This window comes from Ostrinia furnacalis, unplaced genomic scaffold (assembly GCF_004193835.3).
Source record: "Ostrinia furnacalis isolate ACB-3 unplaced genomic scaffold, ASM419383v2 OfSCF7367, whole genome shotgun sequence".
In the NCBI taxonomy this organism is placed as follows: Eukaryota; Metazoa; Arthropoda; class Insecta; order Lepidoptera; family Crambidae; genus Ostrinia; species Ostrinia furnacalis.
Window position 1 is genome coordinate 269,040 of NW_021137606.1, and position 25,072 is coordinate 294,111.

The 25,072-nt window shown below is 34.6% G+C and overlaps 1 protein-coding gene across 3 annotated transcripts; it reads left to right on the top strand.

Moving 5' to 3' along the window:
• Positions 1 to 6,928: 6,928 nt before the first annotated feature.
• On the top strand, positions 6,929 to 20,126 carry LOC114364252 (uncharacterized). Of its 3 annotated transcripts, none has more exons than XM_028320342.1 (7): positions 6,929 to 7,283; positions 12,769 to 13,005; positions 13,732 to 13,860; positions 15,705 to 15,819; positions 16,385 to 16,563; positions 18,132 to 18,203; positions 19,170 to 20,126. In XM_028320342.1, exons 1-7 carry the CDS (start codon positions 7,253 to 7,255, stop codon positions 19,250 to 19,252), a joined length of 846 nt encoding a protein of 281 aa, XP_028176143.1. In that variant the 5' UTR covers positions 6,929 to 7,252; the 3' UTR covers positions 19,253 to 20,126. The 3 variants fall into 3 exon arrangements, with proteins under 3 accessions (XP_028176143.1, XP_028176145.1, XP_028176144.1); XM_028320344.1 differs by lacking the exon at positions 6,929 to 7,283 and adding an exon at positions 12,157 to 12,219; XM_028320343.1 differs by lacking the exon at positions 6,929 to 7,283 and adding an exon at positions 12,230 to 12,296.
• Positions 20,127 to 25,072: the final 4,946 nt, after the last annotated feature.

Here is a 25,072-nt window from a genome sequence, read left to right on the forward strand (position 1 = left end):
TAGGTATTCTTACACCTTATCTGTTTTATGGAAAATCTGTATTATCATAAACATTATTTTTTCAATTAGCAACATAATTCAGTGATCCATAATTCCCAGTGTTGTTTTTCTCCACAAAACAATTCACCGAAAACGGGACCACCGGGCAAAGGTTAACGTTAGAAATAATATTTGACGGGATTTAATAGTTAATTGATAAATATAAATAGACAACCCTCTTCCTTGGGTCACGACTCGCGGCTCTCGGGTCAGCGCCCGTCCGGCCCATCGAACATCGTCAAATATTAAAACAGCATGAATCGACTCGAATTTTAACTTACAGTTACTTACGTACATTTCAATATTACGTCCATAACGTTAATGGCTGTGTAAATAAATAATAGATTGATAGGTTCTAGATTAAATATGTTATAATTTGCCGCAAAGTTAGGTACATGAAAATTGTTCGTGCTTGGAATACGAGTGAATTGAAACCCTTTTCATATTTGTTTTTTTAATTTATTAATAACTACTAGGAAATTGAATAGTAGGTAAATAGCTATTCATCATCATCATCAACAGCCCTTGAGAGTCCACTGCTGGACTATGAGCGTCCTCTAGTATAGTGATTAAAAGTATAGAATTAAGAGATTAAGAATAATACAAATAATTAACCTACATAGACTAAAATTAAATATTTACAAACATTTACAAATAAAAAATATGTCCCAAATCGCTGTCCAAACAACGCGACATGGTGCCCAGAATGCTGGCTGCATTTCCGCGCTGAATGGCCAAACTGATTCGTTGGCCAAGAAATGCGCCAGCTCTTCTATCACCTGTACAGTCAATCAGCCGCTTGGCTAATTCCCTGTACAGGCGATGAGCACTTGGTCCCCACGGACCTAGCGTCTCGACCCCAAATGGCTCAAACATGTAGGTACTACTAAGACCTACATATTTGCGTCGCTTGAGGGATTCCGCTGATGCAGCGGCAGTACCGGCAGCAAATAGTGATTATTATGGCAAATAGCTAATATTCAGAGATAAATGTTGGGCAGAAAAGTTCTCGAGTGGCGACCACGGGCCGGAAGATGTAGTGAGGGCAGACCTCCCGTTAGATGGGCCAACGATTTGGTGAAGGTCCGTCCCAAATCCAGTCTTAACATCTCATTATTAATTAACAGTTGTCATTAAGGTCTCTGGAATTCACTTTAACATTACATTAAATTCTAATGAGATTATAATGAGATAAGTTTAAGTAGGTCAGCTTTAAGTCACAAGAATGAGATTACACTTATTATCACTAAACAAACTTAATTAATAAAATACCCATTCAGTCAGGGATGCTGATATTCTTATTGTAAATCTTAGAATCAAATGAAAACTAGTTTGTAACTAAATTAGAATCTCAAGAACATCTCAACGTTTGTAGACGAAATAACAATTCTAAGTAGAACCTGAAGTTTTCAGTTCAAAACAATAAATTCCTATTAATGCCTTTTTTCCGGCAAACCAAGCTAGCAATAGCTAAGTGGACTTCCTGAATGTCCCTTTTGAATGATACGCCTTCAATAATTGCAATTTATTTTCTGCATACAAGGGTGTATTAGAGTTGGCAGAATACCAAAACTGGAAATATACTGAATTGTATTGGCAAGAAAAAATGCTTGTTCTGTCTAGTCAGGCCCAAGTTGCCATAGGGCACTCGCACATTGTGACACATTTTAATACGAGTGCTTTATGTACATTTATTAAAATGTAAAACCCTACAATTCGTAATTTAATAGAAGATTCAAGTCACGATAGTAAATTTTTGGTGACTGAGTAAAAACGTTGTCTAGATTCTCAAACATTTACAAAAGAAAAACTATCTTGATATAACTCAACTTACACAATCATAGAGCCGTCTAAGCATTATGTAACTTTATAAAAACAAGCTCCTTAAATAATATTATTTAGCATCTAGAATATTCTTTCATTCGTAGCTAAAAATTCTTCTTGTACAATGATCAAAGGAACTTATTCAATGAGACATTAACGGCTGGGTACTTCACCGGACATCAAAAATAAAGAAGTGATTTATATGACAAGTATTTTCCTAAAATCTCTTAGGTATAATAATATAGCTAATCGTACAAACCTCCGAAAGTTAATTTCCGGTGCCATTTAGATGAAAATCCTGGGCACGAACGTTTCCCGCTGACCCTGACATCCTCGGAGATCTTGTAACTTTTACAAGAACTTTTCGTGTGTTTATTTTACTTTTTCTGCTAAAAAATAGATTGACTAAATTCAATTTCGCTTCCCGCAATGCTTTCATCATCATCATCAGCCACAGGACGTCCACTGCTGAACATATACCTCCTACAATGATTTCCAGTTTGGCCGATTGGTAGGCAGCAATGGAATGCTTTTAAAGCTGTATTACTGTAATAGACATAATTTTATATTCAATAAGATAATTGAGAACCCATACAAAATGTTTCTAATTTAACTTCAGGGAATTCAAATAATTATGCTAAGGCTATTACGAGTACCTACATTACTGTTTCTGAGAAATGAGATCCATGGCCGTTCGAATCTGAACAAATAATTACCCAATTACATAAATTAAAATTTTGCAATTGATCATACTCGTAACATCTGAAGGAATTATTGATCTTATAATATTTTAGAATAATTGCGCGCCCGTATGTGTATGAGGATCTTAAAAGGATGTGACAGAGAGATGATTACAGCATTTTTCTGTGTAGGCTTTGCCAAATGTGAGTGACTGAATATGATTAGCCGTTATATTTCATTTTTATATACGCTACTATGGTACCTGCTATTGTTCTGTTTGAGTATGTTAGAGAATATTTTAGTTTGAAAAAGCTTTTGTGTGTCTTTAGTCTGTTAATAAACTAATACTGTTCTAGATAGTTAGTAGACGCTTTTGCCATTTATTTATAGCTTACTAGCTTTTTGGCTTTACACAATTTCTGTAGATCACAGAAGGCCTTTATCGCGCTTCTCGCAATACTGACTTTTTTTTTCTTAATAATAGTGATAATAGCAATAAAATATGAGAACCCTCACTCGATATTTTTTTTATAATTTTTTACTTTATTACTCAAGAAAATAAATGATTGGTACTACAGACAAACCTTAAATAACACTTTTTAAGAATAGTTTTTAGTAGCAAACAGAACTTAGGCATAAATCTTTACGATATTGAAATATTTTCTACGTTATAGTTAAATAATATAATCATTGGACATTTTACACTGCGCCTCTAGTCCCAAACTAAGCAAAGCTTGTACTATGGGTACTAGACAACGGATATAAACATACTTAAATACTTTTTTTGTAAATACATACATATTATACATAGTAACACCCAGACCCGTCACAGAAATTAAAATCCATCATTTCAATTTCTGCCCGGCCGGGAATTAGGGTTTCTGATTTCTCGACTTATTTTTTTTCTCGAGTTTCGAGAATTCTCGAGGCCAAAGTCTCGAGTTTTCTCGGGTCTCGAGTCTTTTAATGAAAACTGCTGAAATCGGTTGAAATTTAATAAAAACAGGTTTTTTTTAATCTAATATACCTACTTTTATGCACAACAATCAATATTAGAATTTAGTACCACTTATTTGGTAAGGAATGAAACAAAAAATAAAATCTTCTTTCATAAATTAATATTTACTAATAATCATAACAAAAGTCATAAAGTCTCGTGTACTTTAAGGATAAATAACAATAAAAATCTGGAGCTACAATTGAATCACTTGTTTTCTAAAGAACACAAGTCCAAATAGCAAAATTGCGATAAATAGTTTTTTTTATGAACAAAAAAAACTTTTTAATAAATTTTTAAATTTCTTACAGATAACGACTTGAATAAACTTTACGAGGAGGCACGAGTACCTAACCTAACGTCTGTTAGGTAAGGTAACTGTCTAGTTAACAAGTTTTTCAGTCTTTACATCAGTCAGAGTTAAAAATACATAATAATATATCATACTCGTTGGTGAACATTATTATTACTTAGTTTCGATTAAGATCATTACTTGCAAATCAAATCAGTTAAAAAAGGAAAGACTAGGCCAGTCTTAAAGCAACGTTGACCTATTAAATAATTAAAAACTTACTTTTGTCTAAGAAAATAGGCTTTCAAGAATATTAAAGCTTCAAAATCGAAACTCGAGAATTCTCGAGCCCCGGTAATTTTTTTCTCGTCTCGAATGAAGCCAAATTTCTCGAGTTCGAGAAAGCTCGAGCAGAAACCCTACCGGGAATCGAACCCGGGACCTCTCGGCATAGTAATCCGTTCTGAACCACTACGCCAAACGGCCGACTAGTATTAAAATCATACAAGTATTATAATTTTCTTTGGGTTTAGTAGTAGACGCATTTTAGGTACTTGCAGATTCATGTGTTAAGGTTGACATATCATTGTCTGTATGTACGAGTATGACTCAATTGACTTACAGTCCATACTCAGAGTTCAAACCTATAAAATACAAAGGCCATTAGATTTGTATATTTTTATTTAGGTCGTCCATTCATCGAAACTACATTTATTCATCTTTCACACAAGTTATTGTATTGTGCCTTTTATGTCGTTAAAAGTAGATTCTACTGAACAATCCTCCATAATGCTAGTCTTTGTATTACATGTCTGTTTAAGATAACCTACGATACTGGGCTGTGATTTATTTTATCTCTACAATGCCTATTGGGCACTCTTAAATCAAATATATCTCTCTCTTTGACGTAGATTGATACATTATTACGGTAAACAGGATTCTGTGCGCACTTTGTTATAATTAAATTAATATGTACGCTTGACTTAGTAAGGAATCTTTGTTGTTTAACCATTTGAAAGTCGGTATTGTATTTCACAAATGAGAGTAATCTTAGAATATTATAGTCAGTAAACAGACTTCGATCAACAAAAAGGATATGAAGCAGCTAAATCTATCAGNCTAGTCGTGTTACAGATTTAGCCATTGTTTACGTAATATCTTCAGAAGTTGCAGAGTCTGAGAGTGACGTACTCCCGAAGTCCCGACACCCATCGCCTCCTTCTACTTGTTTAGGATTGCATTTGCTTAAAATTATTTGCATTAGATAATGGTTGATTTATGACTTTAGTAACTAAATTTATGTAATACGTCTCAGGAAAGACAGTTTATTTTAAAAACAAAACGAGGAAGAACTTACGCAATAAGTATTCTTACATTTTTCAGATACACTACATATCCAAAAGTTGGTATCGTGAAATGTGTCTCGTTTCACACCACGACGGTTCGCACATGTGAATAGCCCAAGTGTTTCATGTGAAAAGGGTAGCTTAATTAAATTAAAGCAATTTGAATATAGGATTTCAAGTTTAAGTGGCATGACCTTAAATGTTTTGTACCTAATTTGCGCGTGTTTCACGTGTGGATGATACTTGAGTGAGCCGTTTTACTTTGTGAATTAAATGAGTGACAAATCTAGAATGCAATATAGTGCACCATAATATTGGTCATATTACATATACTTGTATACATAATATATAGACAGTCAATTTCTTTTTCAATTGTAGTGTATTCAGTAGGTGTAATATTTGACTGTACATCAACTCTCATGTTCTTCACCTGTATGTTGTTATCTATCACGTAGTCAATACAATATTTAACTGTCTCATGACCCTTGTCTAGGCATTTTGAGCAATATTGGATAAGTTGGCAACTGACGCTAATGTTCTTTGATTTGTCTTGGCATGTATTTATTGCCTAGTCTATCAGTTGACAATATTGCGCTCTACAGACGCTTTTGACAATTGCTAAGTGGCACTTGGCTAAGGCCACTAGACTTGATAACCTTTGAGTCTGGCAGTGGAGGGTATCCTAGCCCGAGCTAATAACTGAACTTAATTTACATTCAAAGCCTGTTTGGCTGTAAACTGAAGTGTTTATTTTTAACGCTCAATTTAGGATAAATTCAATAAGTTTCTGATAAAGTTACGAGACCAGCAGATAAATATTATCTTCAAGAGAAATCCCCGAATAGGCTGGAATCATAGAATACTAATAAAGATCATAATATTGATATAACGGCTCTCAGTGGGGTAATATTCTCTGACTTATTTAATCGTTAATCTTTCGAGATACTTACCTTTTCTACATGAAAAACGAATAAAAATCCTTAACTGTATTTTCTTTCAGAGATTACAAACAAAGTTAAATTCATCAGGTCACTTTAATTTATAATGAGCCAGGTAAAACTAAAATGAAATTAAAATGTTTGCCATTTCTACCAAATTAATTCAACTTAATGATGATGCCTCTTGTTCCCATACGCCTTTTATAAGAAAGACAGCTCTAATATGTGTGCAAGCACTGCACTGCTAGACTCCAGGCTCGAACTGAGACTATTAGGTATATAAATATTAATTATCCAAGCTTAGCCGCGCTACATTTCACTTGTACCAACTGTTTTCTCATTAATGCGGTGGTCTGGTAGCTGGAACTGCGGTACGGGGTGGTGATTCATCAGCAACACAGACAGTGAAATTAGGTAGGTACTAAGGATTTATGAATATAAATATCGTTTGAGACTTGTTGTTCTAAGTTTCAAATGTAATGGACGCGATACATATGTATTATACAAATGAAGTTTAAATAAAGTGTATAACAACTTGTATAAGTAATTATACAAGTTAGAAATCCCTCTATTATGGTTTAAACAACTACTTACCTACTTACTTCATTAACCTTAATACACTGGTTCAAAGCCAGGGTTATGCGGAAGCCAAAATTTGGAAAATCCTCGTTTTCAAACTTATGCTTTAAATATGCCAAAGAGTCTTCAAGGTGTTATTAAATTAAGGAAAGTTGCTAAGAGCTGGCACTCAACAGGCGGGTCAAGCACGCATGCGCGATTGATAAGTAATATTGTTCGCGCTGAAACTTTTAGTCGTTTGCCACCCCTGACTGTCGAGGGAAGCCCGCGCATCACTTTTGGCAAATTCTCGTAAAATATTTCGTGCAAACTAAAAAAGATTTTGAGAACTTAATTAACAAAGGACTATGGATTGTTGCACTCGTTTCGTGCATGTTACCCTGTGCGCCAGTTGCCATCGCGTTTTGATACACTAGTTTTTGCATTTGTATTACTTTGTGGGTGTATTGCGTGCTCGAAGTTTTCGTCGAGTGTAATTTTCTCGTCATCTTAGATTTTTGATTAGCGTCACGTTTGGTTCAGTTATGCCGCGTGGATTTTGTGTAATTTACTAAAAATGTTTGCGTTGGTGATATTTTTTCTGACACGTAAGCATTTTACTATAATTACTTTACACATTCATTGCATTGTAAGTCAATAATTTACAGTTTCTTTGCCATTTACGTTGGGTCCATCTATTTTTTATAAACATATCTTTTACACGGATAACACACAGGTAACATGAATTATCTCCAATAAGACTCGAACTTTTAGCCTCGGGCATTCCAGTCTAGCCCACTGAAGGTTTCAAATATCCCATTTATTGATAACGTTCTCATGTTAATAACTTCAAAATCACGTAAGAAGAACCTAAAGCAGCACTTTAATATCTACTTGGATTCATCTCATTTTAAAATAGGTGTATAACACAAAGCTTATTGGATTAAGTCGTCGAGTCTGTCGAGTCGCGTTTGCTTCGTCGCAACTTTCTAGTGTTAGATGGAAGCAGATGATATCTGCGAAACAAGTAATTATTATACCCTAGTGTTGCTTGCAACGTTAACTTTGTGGATTAAGTAGGTATAATTTAAATTAGAAAAAATAGATTTTCTGTCTTTATCCATGTGGATTATATTATCATATGATGTTGATGATGATACATATGGAAATAACATGCATTGGGAAAAAGCGCTGATGTATTTATTACATTGATGTTAGCCTTCAATGTTTTTACTTCTGTTTTCATTAGGTAATAATACCTAAGTATATCTTACTCAAAACTTCAAAAACATGTGCTACTCAATTTTCCCAATAAAATTGGTGGCGGAATGTTTAAACGAACCTGATCACTCATCAGTCTGATATTGTTTTTGGAAGGTTTTTATATTATATTTTTGAATGATTGGGCCTTGATCTATACTATGTACCTATTGTAAGACGTACTTATACTTACTTGTAAGACGTGGCATAACATAATATCGACATATTCTCGGGCTACAATTGGTCCTTTGTTTTACTGTGGTTAAGGTACCGCTCAAAGGCTTTGTGCATCCAAACCATTCCTTTTGCTTATGGAACGCAATGGGCATAGATCTAGGTTTGAAACGTGCACTATAGAAGCTATATACAGCTATTGAATACTCATATATCATGCATCTGTTATTTGTATACGTTGAGGATTATCATAAGCCCGATGACAAATTGAGTGTATACAGGCGGATTGATTTCTATCTATATCTGCTTACGAGCAAGTATGGACCACCGGCCTTTTTGTATTTTGTTTCGAGCTATGTGATAGGTATGTAGGAGGTGCCACGGTATCTATTTAGAGTTTATAATTATAACCTTTGATGGTACCCATTTTTTATTAATCTTCATTAGTAATTTAGTTCTTAAGATCGCTCGGATGAAATAAGGTGATTCCATCATTTTGCTTTGAAGCAAGAGAATGTAATGTTTAGTTTACTCGATTTTCACTTAATAATATGAATATTCATAATGTTAGATGTAGTGAGAAGAGGTGGTAGAAACAACTCACTAATTACGAAGTCTCAGCAATTTATTAAATTTGGTTGATTTTCGACCTAATTTATCACTCGGTCTAGAAAGTAGAGATTTATTAGGTAACGGAAACACTAAGAGAGGCTTTGTTTGTTTTCCCTTTAAGGTGTTTTAAAAATTTTACCCAGGTACTGAATCGATACTTCAGTTCATACCTACAATACATTTTACAGAATGTTATCAAGCTTATTTCAAAAGTTGTACCTACATTTAATATACTTAAATAAAAATGATGTGAGTTTCAAAAAGTTTAGGTTCATAAAATATACGCTTAAACGTTGGCCACACGCTCTCACACCCACATCCCCATATTTAGATCCTATTTTATGTACGTATGAGTTCTCACAGGTACCTATGAGGTATGAGCAAACTGTGGTTATTTAGATAAGCTCTAAAGTATGCTAATACATTACCTAACTAGCAACAATATCATTACAACACCAACGTGTTTATTAAAAGCGAAAAATACCCAAAGTTATTACTTAAAGTTCTAGAAGAACTTTAAATAAGGTTGACGTTGATTAAGCACAAAATTACGAAAATGCCAAACTTAAGTTTACTGACGTGCGAAGTAATATATCCAATTTAGTTTAACGGAGTTAGAGCAGAATGGAAGTGAACATTCGTGTCAAAAGGGTATTTTGGTTTCAGTTAAAGCTCCTGAACATGTATACCAGAAAGCTTAATTTAGGGAATCATATTAGAAAACTAGAAACGATCTAAATTAAATTACGTACAAAATATCGGCGTCCAGTTTGTTTTAGTTAACTAAGTTGAGATATATTTTAGTCTACCTTTAAGTTTATGTTACCTTTAGTAATTTACAGAAGTGGTTAGGTTATACTTATAAGTAAGTAGAATGTGTTCTATAGGTTATAGGTTCTGTGTTAAAGAAATTTTTGTCCATTCTATTTTACGGGACAGGAGGCAAACGGTAATACCATACTTATTATTATTCTGTGGTAATACGTTTTTGTATTAATGTAGCTTTACATGAAGCTTTACGAAACGTGCTGTAATTACGAGCTGTCAAATTTACTTCGTAAATGACACATGACTGGAACAATGAACTTGTTTCATTTATAAATTAAATTTTAACTTACTTTAAATTTTCCACGTGGCTTTCGCGGAAACCTGCACTGGACCATGCTACAAGTTTTAAAAAATCGACACATTTAAATGCAAATAGAGCTTACACAGTTTCGCTAAACATTTTTATTAAATTTAGAGAGACGTCTCCAAGAGGAAATTGGATTTCAACTAAGAAGCTTGATCTGCACTCAGAGCTTAAGATTTTTCCCAATCTGTCCTCTAAATCCTGTATAAGTAGGTAGATACGTTATATTTTCTTCGTAGTATTTTGATTTCTATTATCTTTGCTCAGTTTTGGCTCGTTTTTAAGTACCTAAACGTTACACTAGCTTTTACACGTGGCTTCGCTTCCTAGGTATGACTTATTCTCCGTAATACTCCCCTCCCCTATTTTACTCCCTTCAAGATTAATTTCTACGATAAAAAGTTGACTATGTTATGAATCTGTCATACGAATATTATACGAGTATTACGCCCGTATTTATAAACATTACTATGGAGGTCTCACAGTACGCGTGGATGTACATGGTGACAAACGAACCAATCACAGAGCTCTATTCAACGCTGTGCGTTCGATTTGCTGCTTCCCTTAAGCAAGCATTATTTGTGAATAAGGGCGTTAGTAGATATCTATGATTAGTATGGACACATGAGCCCCAATATTACATTTTAAACGTTCTCCAACTTTAACATGCACTATAGAAAACCCAAACTCAGTGAACTGTGTGGTTGGAACATCTATTTTAACTACAGAAAACAATATCGAGTATTACTTTCCTACTCTACAGTTTGTAGAACCAAACTGCCCAACTTCTCGCGAACTATTTATTGTGTTACAATAACATGTTACACATTGTATAACTCTTCATTTTAGTTCGTAATATTCGTTCGTTCGGTTCAGCCAAGTGACGTCCACTGCTGGACAAAGGCTTCCCCCCAAGGTTTTCCAAAACGACCGGTCCTGCGCCAGGCACCTCCCGCGACTTTCACCAGATCGTCAGTCCACCTAATATCGTGAGAGTTTTATCCTTTATGTGTAAATCCATGGGTATTATTTATTAACCAATAAGCAAACAAATGGAAGTACAATTTATTGTGGATCTAGCATTTATTCAGATTAAAGCACCATTTCAATCTCCTTGAAAGCTCATAACCATATTATTGTTAGTAGTACGACAACAATGTATTATTCATGAAGTAATAAGCGAGAGATAAATATCATTTTTGTACGCATAAAACTCTTTGCTAGGTTTAATCACAATACATTTTGACATTATTATAAGTTACTAAGTAGAAGCATAGGTAGAAGTTACACCAAACTCATTATATCTAGGGCCTGTTTCACCTTGCTGATAACTTCCTGAGAGCTTATTAGGAACTTATCTGTTAGATAACTATCTGAAACTTATCAAAACCTTCGATGAAACTGACCATTAGTAATTAATAGCCTACCACTAATGTTTAAAGCCATAACAATAACGTTTTGAAAGAAAGGTCATCTCAAAGGGAGTAGGGAACATACATGACGTCATCTCAATGTGGGTGAATATGGTTTCATGTAACTAATATAATCTTCGCACTGTATATTATTATGTATATTAGATACAGAAAACCAAATATCAACACAGACTTATAAAAACAGCTATTCGTATTTTCTTAGAGTTAATCGTGTTTGCTATTAACCTTTAATATTTACATATTGAACGCAAAAACTCTACGCTATCTGAATGTTTGGTTTCTTAAAACAACGCATCTCACGGGTCAATACAGCAAGCTGATAAACAAGGTTAACGAGTAGGTTATTTGATTTTAAACGAACATTTTGAATAGGTAAAATAATGACAAAATAATGATATTTACACATTCGATTGGTCTACGAGTGTTGCTTAGATACAGGGTGAAAACGATAAGTGATCTCACTCGATTATTTCTAAACTATATAAGATATCAAAAAATGGTTACTGTGTGCTTGCCATGAGTTTAACGTTAGGTGTGCTCACTAGAGAGTACGTCAAAAATCTATGTAGATTTTATTTCTTGAAAGTAGCCGCTAGGGGCGCTGCACAATATATATGTCGTACATTTAATGTCATTTTTTTCGCAGTCGCTAGCGAGCACACCTTACGTAAACTCATGGTAAGCACACTGATCTTGAAAGTGCTTCATGAGTTCTATCAAACGGTATCAATAATAGGTTGTGTAGTTTGTAAATAATGGAGTGAGATCACTTATCGTTTCTACCCTGTATACGCCACAGTAGCATTGCTACTTGAGTATACACGTACATTTACTCGTAAACATTCTCCAATTGTGTATTATCAGATCCTTGCTATTGGTTCCAAGAAACCAGGCGCAAGTCGTTCGTCTAAAGTTACTAAACGTTGCCTATTAGTAAGTGATCGTGGCTTGTTTGTGTATAATACCTTAAGGAAAAACCTTTTCTTACCAGTCTTGTAGGGGAGACCAAGGTGAGTTTAACAGGTGACAGAAGAGAGTTATGACATTGTCAATTATTTAGAACTATCTACTAGCGAGCTCGTAACACTGTGCGTTTTTCAGTTCAAGCAAACAAATACGCGTTGTTCTGAGCTCGCTGATAGTTAATAGGTTTCCAAAAATCGAAAATGTCACAACTCTCCTCGGTCTCCCCTACTATCGTCAACCTGACTACCTTAAAAAACGACTTTCTCTAATGAATTTTGAGCTTTCATGTCTTTATAGTAGCCCTAAAATCAATTAATTTATATTTGAAAAAAAGAAGGCTGACAATAATGACTTTAATAATAAGTTTCTTGAGCTGCTTTTTCTCAGCACGGGCCCATTTATTGTCCCGAAGCAGTGGTAGAGTTAATACTGGGACGTGTAAGTGCTTTTTAAAAGCCTATTTGCAAAAATAAAGCAGTTTTATGAGTTTTTTTATCATGTATTTTCTCCTCACAGAATGCGTGGCAGTGAACATAACCCGGATAGAAGTGCCAGCTCTGGTGGAAGTGGGGACGAACTATGTAATCTTGGACTGCGAGTACAGCACCGGACAGCTAAGCCCCGCGCCTGGCCTGGTCATGAAGTGGTTCTTCAACGGGTCCGCCAACCTGGTCTACCAGTGGATACCGCCCATGCGCCCGCAGGTCATTGGCCTGCTGAAAGGAAAAGTTGACTTAAATTTTAGGATCTCTGGTAAGTCCTACAAAATAGAAGATGAATATTAGGAGAATCTGTGGAATTGCTAATAAAAATGCCTTTTTAAACTCCTGTTTATTTATCGAAGAGATTAACGCCCGTATTCACAAACGACGCTTACTTAAGTAAGTGAAGCAGCAAATCGAAGGCCCAGCGTTGAATAGAGCTCTGTGATTGGTTCGTGTGTCACCCTGTACGTCCACGCGCACTGTGAGACCTCATAGTAATGTTTGTGAATACGGGCGTAAACTTTCAACATGTAGTTTTTTTTTTATCTGTGTATGTATGTACTTACTTCTTTACACGTGTGCCCTAAACTCTAACCTACCTTGTGAGAAGATTTTAACTAGGTACGAGTGTTTCGAGTATATTTTATTCCCTTTCATTGACATTAATTTCAGTAGACCTACACGTCCCATGTCACATCCACGCGACCTATTGAGTTTCAGCCAAAGCCAATTTGTGCTTGTAAACCATTTATGAATTTTCCAAGAAATTTTATAAAGCTTACACATAGGATATTGTAAAATACAAGTTTTTTAAAGTTAGTTAACAAAAGTGCTGATAGTTAATTAATTTTCGTAAACTATAAAAGCATGTTAAAACTTAAAAGCAAAATTCACTTTTATGGGCTTTATCGCATTTTTTTTCACGTATTGATGGTAGGTTTTTCATGGATATTATAATTTAATTTTGCAGTAAAAAGTTCTGTTATTGTTACAGAGGAGCCATTGCAAGCGTACCGAGCCATTAAAATATTGAGACCCACCACGGATCTGAGTGGAAACTACACGTGTGTCGTCTCTACTTTTTTGGAGGAAGACCGACAAACCAGATCCATGCTAGTTTATAGTAAGTTTAACATTACACAACCAACAAACAATACTGTATAAATTTTCTATATTCTGTTTCAAGAAATAAATCATATTATTTTTATTTTTTATTTTTATTTATTTCCGTCTTAAAGATTGGTACACTTAATTTACTTATTATTATTATTATTCGTTTGTTTGTGTTCAATTATTGTTAAGTTTTTCTGCTGGAATCCGGTTTAATGTCGTTCACGGGCCGAAGCCAAGTGAGCAGTTTTTTGTGGCTTATTGGGTTAGTTCGGTTAGTTTTGCTTGTTCTGTCGGTTAGTTCTGTCATTTAGGCTGACACTTTACATGTGGTCTGAAAAATACGAATAATATTTATCGTAATTTAGGTTGATTAAGAGCGATAAGTTGTTTAATTTTATATCGTCTCTTGTGACCCACCTCTTAACTACATATTTAAATAATTTGATTTTATACTTACCTACCTATATTTTTATTATTCAGTATTCAAATATTAAAGTATCTGAAATGTACAGCGACACCTTTTATTGTGAATTTAAAATATTTAAATGAATTTTAAAGTAGGTGTATTTTCAAACGAAATGATTAGCTTAAAAACCTAATATTGAGCTTGAAACTCTAAAGCTATTCAGTATGAGGGTTTAGTGAGAAGAGCAGAGAAATATGTCTTCTTAGGTACTACTACTCAAATAAAAATAACCTAATAAATATAAAGCAGGTAGATTGAACGAGTTAGCTCTGTGCCTTCCGCCCTTTGCCCATCAACTCCTACTCAAGACCCACGCTTAAGTCTGAAATAGCTGCTACCGGAAGAAGCGCGCCTTACACGGGCAATTGGTTACGGACACAGGAAGCTAATAGTGAAACAACACATAGTATTTTACATTAATAGTATTTCTTATGATGTGAAATAACTGTTTGTGAGATGGCGTAGAAATCGTTTACCAAAGTAGGGCTTCGGCAATCAAAATAACATTTAGTCTGAGTTGCAACATTTAACTTTAACCGTGACTATAACGTTAAGCGGTGTTTTTTGTCTGGAGTTTGACAGATTTTTGAGGTTTGTTCACCACGTTAGCTAATAACGATAGCTGTAGGTACTCGTAAGTAGCAATTTATTGATTGTGTGAATCCCAATGCTTTGCTTAGCATAAGGTTACTTTTAAAAGTGCTAGCGCTTAATTAATTTTGTAAAAACGTTCTACAAATACGGCAAAGTTTTTCTGAACCGGATTTAATCCGGCTGTTATTTTCAAAAAATAGCTCTCAGTTAATCTGCGATAAGTAAAATGGATTAAGATGGGCGCTTTTCTTTGCTTCCTTAATGGTTACTTTAATAAATACAACCAGGTTCAGAGATCAAGTGAAAGCTAAGATTATTAAACAAATCTAAAAAATCGCAGATTGTTTTGCAGTCGTTTCTTTTAGATTTCCCTGAGTAGATAGACACGATTTTTAGTTATTTTCTTAAGGTAAATGATATTGCGTTACACTTTCTATACAATTAACAAAAACACATTGTCATTTCTACTCGCGACTTCGTCAAAAGTGCTCTAGGGTGTGAAAAGTAATTATCCATACATCAGTCAAGACAATGCCTACTTGGTGTTAAGGAGCTCCAGAGCGTTTAATATTGTTACATCGTTTATTTTACGAATTTGAGATCATTAGAAATTCAAGGAACTACGCAAATAATGTAAGATATAAATTATTTTAGGATTATACTCGTGTTTGACCTCGTCTTGAAGAGGGTTTCCTTGGCAACTAGAAATTGATACTTAGAGCGTGGACAACAAAATTGTTTTCAGGCAATTAAATTTTGAATTAGTGACTATTGATTTTGACCTTACCTTTCAGGTACCGGCAAGAGCTTTAGTTTTATTCAAGAAAAGAAATATGTATTCCTGGTCACACTTATTTGTGTCGCTGCAGATTTGTACCCACGACCAGTGATGACTATTTTGTCACAAGGGTAAGAAATTCCTATTCGAAAAATTTACGTTTTAAAATTCAGATACAAATTCACAGCAAATTATTTTGTGCTTGCTTCGAAGTAGCAGCAGAGTTAAACATTTTCTATTCTTATCAAAAAATAATTTAGAATATGCGGTAGCGAAACGCTACAATTCTGTTTTACAATCTGGCATAAAATATGTTCGAATGCTACAGATAGCAAAAGATCTAGCATCTACTTGGCAGCCAGCTCAGGTAATTTAGGAAATAGTCAAAAGAATTGCTGCCATTACTGGAAATTGTGTAATCAATTCACTGTAAGCCGGATAACGGTATTTATTGAATCGCTACTAATTAAGCTGACTATTTTGGTAAACTAACAACGACATTTTAAAACGGTCCATTTGATTGCATTAATTGCGTTGAATTGCAAATATTGATTTATAGTTAGCGAAATAAATTCGGGAGACACATATCGTGTTCATTTAAGTTTTCCGGAGTACTTTTATAAATGATCACTCACCGCTTGTTTGAGTTGGCGGAAACCTTTGTGCAATTACGAGGAGAGCAATTTTGTTTTTCAGAAAGGCTTTGAGTCAGGCCGTGACAGACATGAGAATGGACTCGTGGGGTCTGTACACCGTGGAGACGCAGGCGGTGGTGCACGACGATGACGTGGCGACGCCCTGGGAGGAGTTCGTTTGCGTCCTAAGTCTCCCGTCCACTAACTACACAGTTAACCTAACTACGATATATCATCCAGGTATGATTTAGTTTATGGTGTGCATGCAATAGTGATTCATTGTCCCAATAGCAGCGACCGCGGAGGTTTTTATGGGTTTATTGACTGTAGTTCAGAAAAAAAGCTATTTTGTTTCTTTACTAGGGCTTCACAGGAAAAGGAATGCTTTTTAATAAATATAGATGATTACAGATTTTAAAATTGAATGCGACAAGTTGAAGACAAGGTTTAAAGCTGAAACGTATTAACCAACAACTGTAGCCTTATGATGATGTTTTAAAACGATTACTCCTAAATACTAATAATATTACCTACAGTTACTCCCAAATTAAGTAGAGCTTGTATGTACCATGGATGGTGACTAGATAGGTACGGATAGCTATACTTTAATAAATAAATGAGTATGTTCGCGTCAAACTAACGTTTGCCAGCGGAATTAGAACCCAAAACAACTGGCTTATATTCGGCCAACAAACCATCAGGTCAGGTCCTGATCCAGTCAAATACTTAGTCGCAAAAAGCAATTAGAAATTTAGTTATTTACGTAATCCGTATTAATTAGGATTTCGCTTGCACGGCCGCGGCAGAAATAGACCAAATTAGTAATCTGCTTGCTTATCAAATTTTACTAACTGGATTAACAGATCGGCCGTGTCGAAACAACTTACTTGTTACTAATTGAAAACAAGATTAATACAGATTAGGCCTCTGAGAAAATGTTTTGAGATTGTAAATAGTGTGTAAAATTGAGACTTAATTAAAAAGAGTTGTTTTTATTTTTGTAAAATCGTTTCTAACTGGGTCAAGCCAGGATCAAGAAAAGAGGACGACGATACGAATAACTATTAATTAAATATAATTAATTTCTGGGCAGGTACTATGAAGGTATTTGAATGTACTTAGAGAATGTTTCGTTCATACCTTTTTAGCAATAATCCAAAATTATGATTGAACTTAGCCAAAAATCTGATGAGTGTTACTTGCATTGCTAGAGTATTTCGTATACTGCTCTAAACGTATCCCATTCCCATCCATCCATCTCTTTTGGACAAAACTCTAGAAATTATGAGCTCCAAAATATTCCGATTCCATTACTAGGTCCAAATTAACACGAGTATAATACACAAGCATAATTCAAAAGTAATTTGAACGAAGCCGTAATTAAGTTATTTAAGTAAAGATAACAAGATGTTTTTGAATTAAAATGATGCTTAGATATGAGTATTGTGTTGCTAACTGGTAACTGTATTCAACAAGCTAAATACAGAGCATCTTACGTGGTATAGATGGTTTCATCCACGAAGACGCGCCCCACCAACTTTTGGTCGAGGGAAGCACGGGGTGCGAGGAGTTTGATCCGAGCAATCCGAGCGTCATTATTGTAGTGCACTCATGGATAATTTAGCGTGTACCAATAACACTCAAACGTTAGCGGAAGAATGGTGGGGCGCGTCTTCGTAGATGAAACGATCTATAGTAGTAGGATTAAGTTGTTTACTTTGGGGCTAGCTGGCGCTGTGTGAAATTGTGAAATTGACCTATTTTGCCACAAATAAAATATGTCTGACTAATAAGAAAACGGTTTTCAGGCTTGATGCCGACTGCGTACAAAGAAGCTCCTGAAGTAGAGAAGCCTCAGGAACGCCTAGCAAATGAAAATGGTAAGTTAACTTTATTGTAGAGAAGATGGCATCCTCACCTAACTGTGTCATCTTATGTACTTGAAATAGAGGTTATTTTGCTACAGAAATGTTGCAAAATCTTATGTGATTTCGACTGTATAAGCTATGTAAACAAGACAGTGGTTTTCATCAGTAATTCAGTAGCCAATATTGGATATCATGTACAAATATTTGGTTTAAATATCTTCTTACAGAACTACTTCAAGAATAATATTATTGCTTAATCGAATTTCATAGAACAGCCTACCTGTATCATATTGTTCATGAATAAATACTTCAATTAGATACAGGTACGATACCTACGGTTAATTCAGAATAGTTTTAGTATTTTTGGTAAATGCCAAAATGACCTTTAAAATCAAGAACCAAGTTAGCAAATTCCTAACACAACCTAATAAGTATTATCTAATAGAACCCAGGATTATCATGTCATAAATATGAAACACTATTAAAATGGAATCAATATAAAATTTAGCTACTCCATACTTATGCATTTGGAGAGGTTATTTAATTCAGGAGAAGATACGTGAAGCTTGATTAATTCCAAAACCTTCTCAACGTAGTTAACTAAATATTGGTATATAAATCGCTAGGCTAACAGGCCATTCAATAGATGAATAGTTAAACGTTGTCCTACAGTACTATCTTTGTCTTAATTCTCCGACTTTAAAACGCATTGCTGAACTTATCGCAAAACATTAAGGCTGGGTTGCACCATCTTACTTTAATTTTGACAAACGTCAAAAATCTGTCAAACTCAATACAAAAAACACCGGTTATCGTTAAAGTTACGGTCAAAGTTAGTTGGTGCAACTCACCCTAAATGTCACATTTTTGCTGTTCATAGTTGCAGAACATAAATTACATAAGGGTGTTAAAAATTGAAAATGAAGTGTAAATAGGCAAATACCTATCTATAATGTAAACTTGAATATTTTTTTACAGGTGCCCCAACATCGGCGCCATCGATCATCTTCATAGTGTATAGAATACTTACAATTGTTTTAAATTGTTTTGACTATACATGAATATTATAAACTTTCTATTGAATTTAAATAAAAGTACTTATAAAAATATATACGTAAGAATGGCTGCACCTAGTAATTAAGACTAAGTTTTGTTTGACTTATCTTTTAAAGATAAATGCTATAAAAACTTTTTCAATTTCCTCTAAGTCCTGACCAGACGGAAAATATTTGATTTTACAGACAAAAATAATAATTGAAAAATCGGCCTTTAGATTTTGTATACTTACCTAAAAGATCTAGGCTTTATAACAAATGTTATCTTAAACTACGTAATTAATATTAAACGTTAGCGATAAATCATAATGACTTTGTTACTTTGAAAATTGTTGTTGAATTGGCGAAAAACTGTGATATTGTTTGTTTCTGTTACTAGTTTATAAATGGTAATTTAAAATACAACTGGATTTGTAAATGTATTCTGTTTTCTTCTAAATTTACAAACAACTTTGAAAATTGGACGTAAGTCGTAAAAGAATTGAGACAATCTAAGTTTTCATTCTGTGTTCTAGAAAATATGTAGAACATCTAAATTGCGTAATGTAAATATAAAAAGATTTTTTACGGCATACAATTGACCACAATATAAATGTAAGAATAAAATATAAGCAAGCAGGTATAAGTACATATGTATAGATTTTCAAGAACTAGATTTACAAACATGATAGTGAGGCTATTTAACCTTACTCGTTCATAAATGAAAGCGCTGACAAAATAGACATGAAAAAACTAGTTAAAAATAATACCATAAACATAAGTATATTTAGTTTTGTTAAATAGATAAATCTAATGTAAGCGAACATGACTGTTAGCATAAGTTAATGTAATCAAGCTTTTGATGTAAAACAAAACTGTGAATAAATTTTTCTTACATAAACATGTTTATTTTTTAAACTCTCTTTATTTGTATTCGGGTACCCTATTACATTAAGTACGTTGTTTTATAGGGAATTGTAATTAATAACTTTTAATAAGTCTTTTACCTTTGTATTTCAGTACTTTACGTTGTTCGACTCACTACTTAACTAATTAAGTACCTATCTGGGATTGGTTTTAATCTGGTTCGATTCCCATAGTGTGTATAACATTGTGTAGAAGTTTGGTACAAAATTTTAGGATTGATTCGATCTGATTTCGTCTGAAAAATGGCTACAGTCTACACGATGGAGAAGAGCTTTTTCAGGAATATAAACAAAGATAAACTTACAACTTTTAGTTTTATAGGTCGGGAATCAGTATCCAGAAATCTTTATTTGTTGATTGAATGTTTTACTATGTCAAATAGCAGTGTTTTGTATTTGTAGGTAATCTGATAATTTTAAGTAGGAAGATACAACACCAATATTACTCGTAGCATCACCACATAACATCCCCCTGCTCGTTCAGGCGATAGATACATTTCAATTACGATACTTAATGTGCTCACGAATAAATAAAACAATTATAAACGATTAATTACAGTTTAATAAAATGAGACTGCAGCTGTAGGTATGATTAATATATACTTTTAATAAATCTGTAGAGAGGTCGATTCTGTACATGAAATATATTTTCAAAATAACTATCAAATAACATGCCAAAAATGCAATCAGTAAAATTTTTGTCTGTCTGTCCGTCTGTATGTTCCTTATAGAAACAAAAACTACTCGACGGATTTTAACGAAACTTAGTACAATTATTCTTCGTACTCCTGGGCAGGTTATAGTATACTTAGGAATTCCCACGGGACCGGGAATTAGCGGGAAAATCCTTTAGTATGAATAATCTAAATCGCTTAAGTTAGACGCTTGAAATTTGGCATGCAGGTATCTTAGTAAACTTAAAGCTTAGTTACAACAGGATATTGCAAAATTCCCACGGGAAGGGGAATTATTGGGAAAATCCTTTTGTATGAAAAATCTAAACCGCTTAAGTTAGACGCTTGAAATTTGGCATGCAGGTATCTTAGTAAAATTAATGATTAGTTACAACAGGATATTACAAAATTCCTACGGGAACGAAAATTTGCGGGAAATTCCTTTTGTATAAAAATCTAAACCGCTTATGTTAGACGCTTGAAAGGCATGCATATTGCAAAATATCCACGGGAACCGGAATTAGCGGGAAAATCCTTTTGTATGAAAAATCTAAACCGCTTAAGTTAGACGCTTGAAATTTGGCATGCAGGTATCTTATTAAATTTAAAGCTTAGTTACAACAGGATATTGCAAAATTCCCACGGGAACGGGAGTTAGCGGGAAAAAACATCTAAATGTAAACCGCGTAAGATAGATGAAGGGGGTAAAACGGGATCCACGCGTACGAAGTCGCGGGCGGTCGCTAGTTTTTAAATATAATTAAGTATGTACCTACTCTTTTTGCACATTTGAAAATAAGCTGGAATGCGAACGAATTTCAAGGAAGGAATTTCATTAAAAAGAATGGAATTTATTAACTGTGTTGTTAAATAAATTAATACCAATATAGTTTGCGAATTAACAACGGATGATGTTGACAAATTAATTTGTATAAAAACCTATGAAAAAACCGAAATTTTTAACAGACACGTTTGTAAACGTTTTCATCAGTACAAGTAATAATTTTTTTTCTTACAAAACTTTAGTTATTTTTAACTGTCCATTTAAAAAATTTTAGCGCCACATTGGTTTTATAAAATTAATTTAATTCCTCTGACGATTGCCCCTACAAACGAGTGGATGTTTAACTACGCCAAATTGATTGCAATTGTGACTGGATTTGTTTTAGAACAAACGGCAATATAATATTTTTGTAGAGCTACGTTAGATAACATTCAAAATTGTTTGTCAATTGACAATGCTATTGACGTCATCGTGTCTTTTCGGGTATTTCAATTTTTGTTTTATTTATCGCTTCTTGATCGATAAATGACCAACAATAATATTGTGAGTGAAAGCTAAGAACACCTCAACTCTTGCTCACTGCTTTTCGACAAAAAAGCCTAAAACCAAAATCAGTTCATCTGTTTGGGACCTACGATACCAAAGATCAACATCGACTTTTCAGCTGCGGGATAATACCTAAAATAACATGTAAGTAGATAGCAATAAGTATCAAAACACAACCTTAATACCATTGTTACGAAATCACGTTTACCACGAACCCTTCTCCATCTCACTTTGCGAACAACTGTAAAGCATAACTGCATACAAAACGTCGCTCCCGCGTAAGTGCTAAGTTGTGGCAGTATCTCAGCGATAAGTTCCTAATTGCACTTCACTTTACGGAAATAGGGTAAACCCGGTAACTCGCGGACACGTACCGGGGAACGTGTCCTGAAACCTACATGCCTTAAGGTTCGGCCAAATCAAAGCGTGCAGCCGGCGTGCGCGATGGCGATGGCGACTTTAACACATTGATGCGCGTGCATAGGCTAAGGCGATTATCACACTGCACCGCGCTCCGCCGCGGAACGCGGGACGACAGATTTAATCATTGTATGCAAGTACCTCAGTTTGTATAGAAAAAACGCGCGGCACAACACACTGACAACGCGTCTGCGCGCGGGATTTTGTATATGTAATCACGCGTTCCGCGGCGGAGCGCGGCGCAGTGTGATAATCGCCTAATGGCAAATTGGGCGCGTCCTGACATTGCGCCTATGCACGCGCAGTGATCGCCATCGCTAACGTGATGTGCACGCGCTAGTTTGGCCGAACCTTTAATGCGTAAAAGGAAGCGTTACACGTATGCAGTTAATTTTAAATCGTTCTGGATTATAGTAAAATTTCACAAGCGACTGATATTATTTGCAATTAAGTTTTTGTTAGCTATATTCCAGGCTTTTTGATAAAGGCAATATAGAAATGCAACGATGATTATTGAGACCCATATCGAACGATTCGATCATATTCACACAATATTTCAAGTGTACCTAATTGACAAATCTATTGATCCTTACACTAAGTTAATAGTGAAAAAAACTGAAACAAAATTAAATTGGGCATGTATGTATACCAGACGCAAACGCGAATTCCTCAATTAAACAAAAAATGTCAGGCTGTTTGTAACTGAATTTATGCTGGCGTCGGCCGACAATGTATTTTGTACTTTTTGTGGAGGGAGGCTTTGTTTTATGCGACATGTGTGTATCAAAAGTTCGGCGAGCAACTGGATGTTTTTGTACAATATTGCCTTTACATTGGCCTATTACGATACGTTTTCGGAAAAGCAATGATTTGTGTACCTACGACAAATATGGGAATATTTTCCTATCTAGTATAGCAAATACTTAATTTTTAAACCGATTTCAAAAAAGGAGGAGTTTCTATGTTCGACTGAATGTATTTTTTGTTCATATTGTTTTGTGTAACTCTTTTAAAAGCCTTTCTACGGTTATGCGTTAGGAGAGTAGGACTCCCTCGACAAGTTTTGGATTCGATTCCTCAGGAGTGAAACAGTGGTAGAAATAAAACTGTGGCAATTCGCATTTTGGTTAGGACGTGTGACTTAAATGAAGTAAGATTGTCTAATGAGAAAAAAAGGTCATGGTAGTACTCTTTGGTGACACTTTATTTGACCTATAACTAGGTATTAAACGTCGGTATAGTAGAATGACGAACACATAGTAGGTAAGTTAAATCTCTCCTTCATAAAATATGTAACATACCTACTTAGTGAGTGGTTTCCTCTATTTCATAGTATTTATTTGAGTGGTAACGAGAGCAAAAGCTACGCGAAGCAATTCCATAGGTACTTGTGAACTTTTAAGAGACTCTTTGGAAGAAAAACAAAATTCTGAGTGATTTGTTAATATAATTGAAAAACTTAAAAATTCCCCTTCTGAATTACTGGAGGGGTGATAAATATGAAGTAAAAGTGTCACAGACATAAAAAGTTTCAGGGAATGATCGTGCTCGGTTGTGTTTAGAATAATAACAACCAAAATGAGACCTCGGCTCAGGGCTGTGGAATGAATACCATATCAAAGAGCAAACGCCCGATACTTTTTGATGTGGTTTTGTTTATTTTTTAANTGTTTTACTGTTACAAACTTTTAGGATTGAACTGCTTACAGATTTTGCATAAAAACGTTTTTTTATTACATCGTAAATAGTTAATTTAAAAATACCTACGATGTTTTACCTTGGTAAATTAATTAAATTCTTCTACACTACACATACATGTAAGTACAGCCGCTTGCATTGTGGTGTAACATATTGTTACGAAAGTTAATATTTCAGCTAAATAAAAAAGGGCTTCCCCACTTTTAATTTATCGTAGGTAAAATTAACTCAGTTGAATTAGTTTCCTAGACTTCACATTTTTTATATCCTGCATAATTATACTTATATGTATACCTTATTCAATTAAGTGTTATTTAAAGTTAAACCGAGCGTTTACTACTTAGCTAGCATGGAATACAAGTTCTTATTACAAAGTTAAGTATTTCAGAGAAGCTCTAGCCATAGCCAAGCGGATACTACAAGGCTTACAAGCACGTCAGCCTCATTAGTACACTTATTATGTGGTTTGTATTCAGTCAGACTATATTATACAATTTGTATAACTTTAAGCTAATAATAAGAAGGATATTTCGTATTCCTATTTGATTTTTTTAGAGTAGGCGCACACCGTTGATTTTTAGTTGGCCGATAGTTGTGCCCGATTTTAAATTGTATGAAGAATCGGCCAAATCGAATCGGCGTAGTGTGCGCACTCCCATACATGCCCATACTGATCAACTGCCCGACTAAACTATCGGCCGACGAAAAATCAACGGTGTGCGCCTACTCTTAAATTGTTTTCGGTCGCCCATCGGGACAACAGTTTTCTATCATTGAAAGTTTGTAAGTAAATAATTTA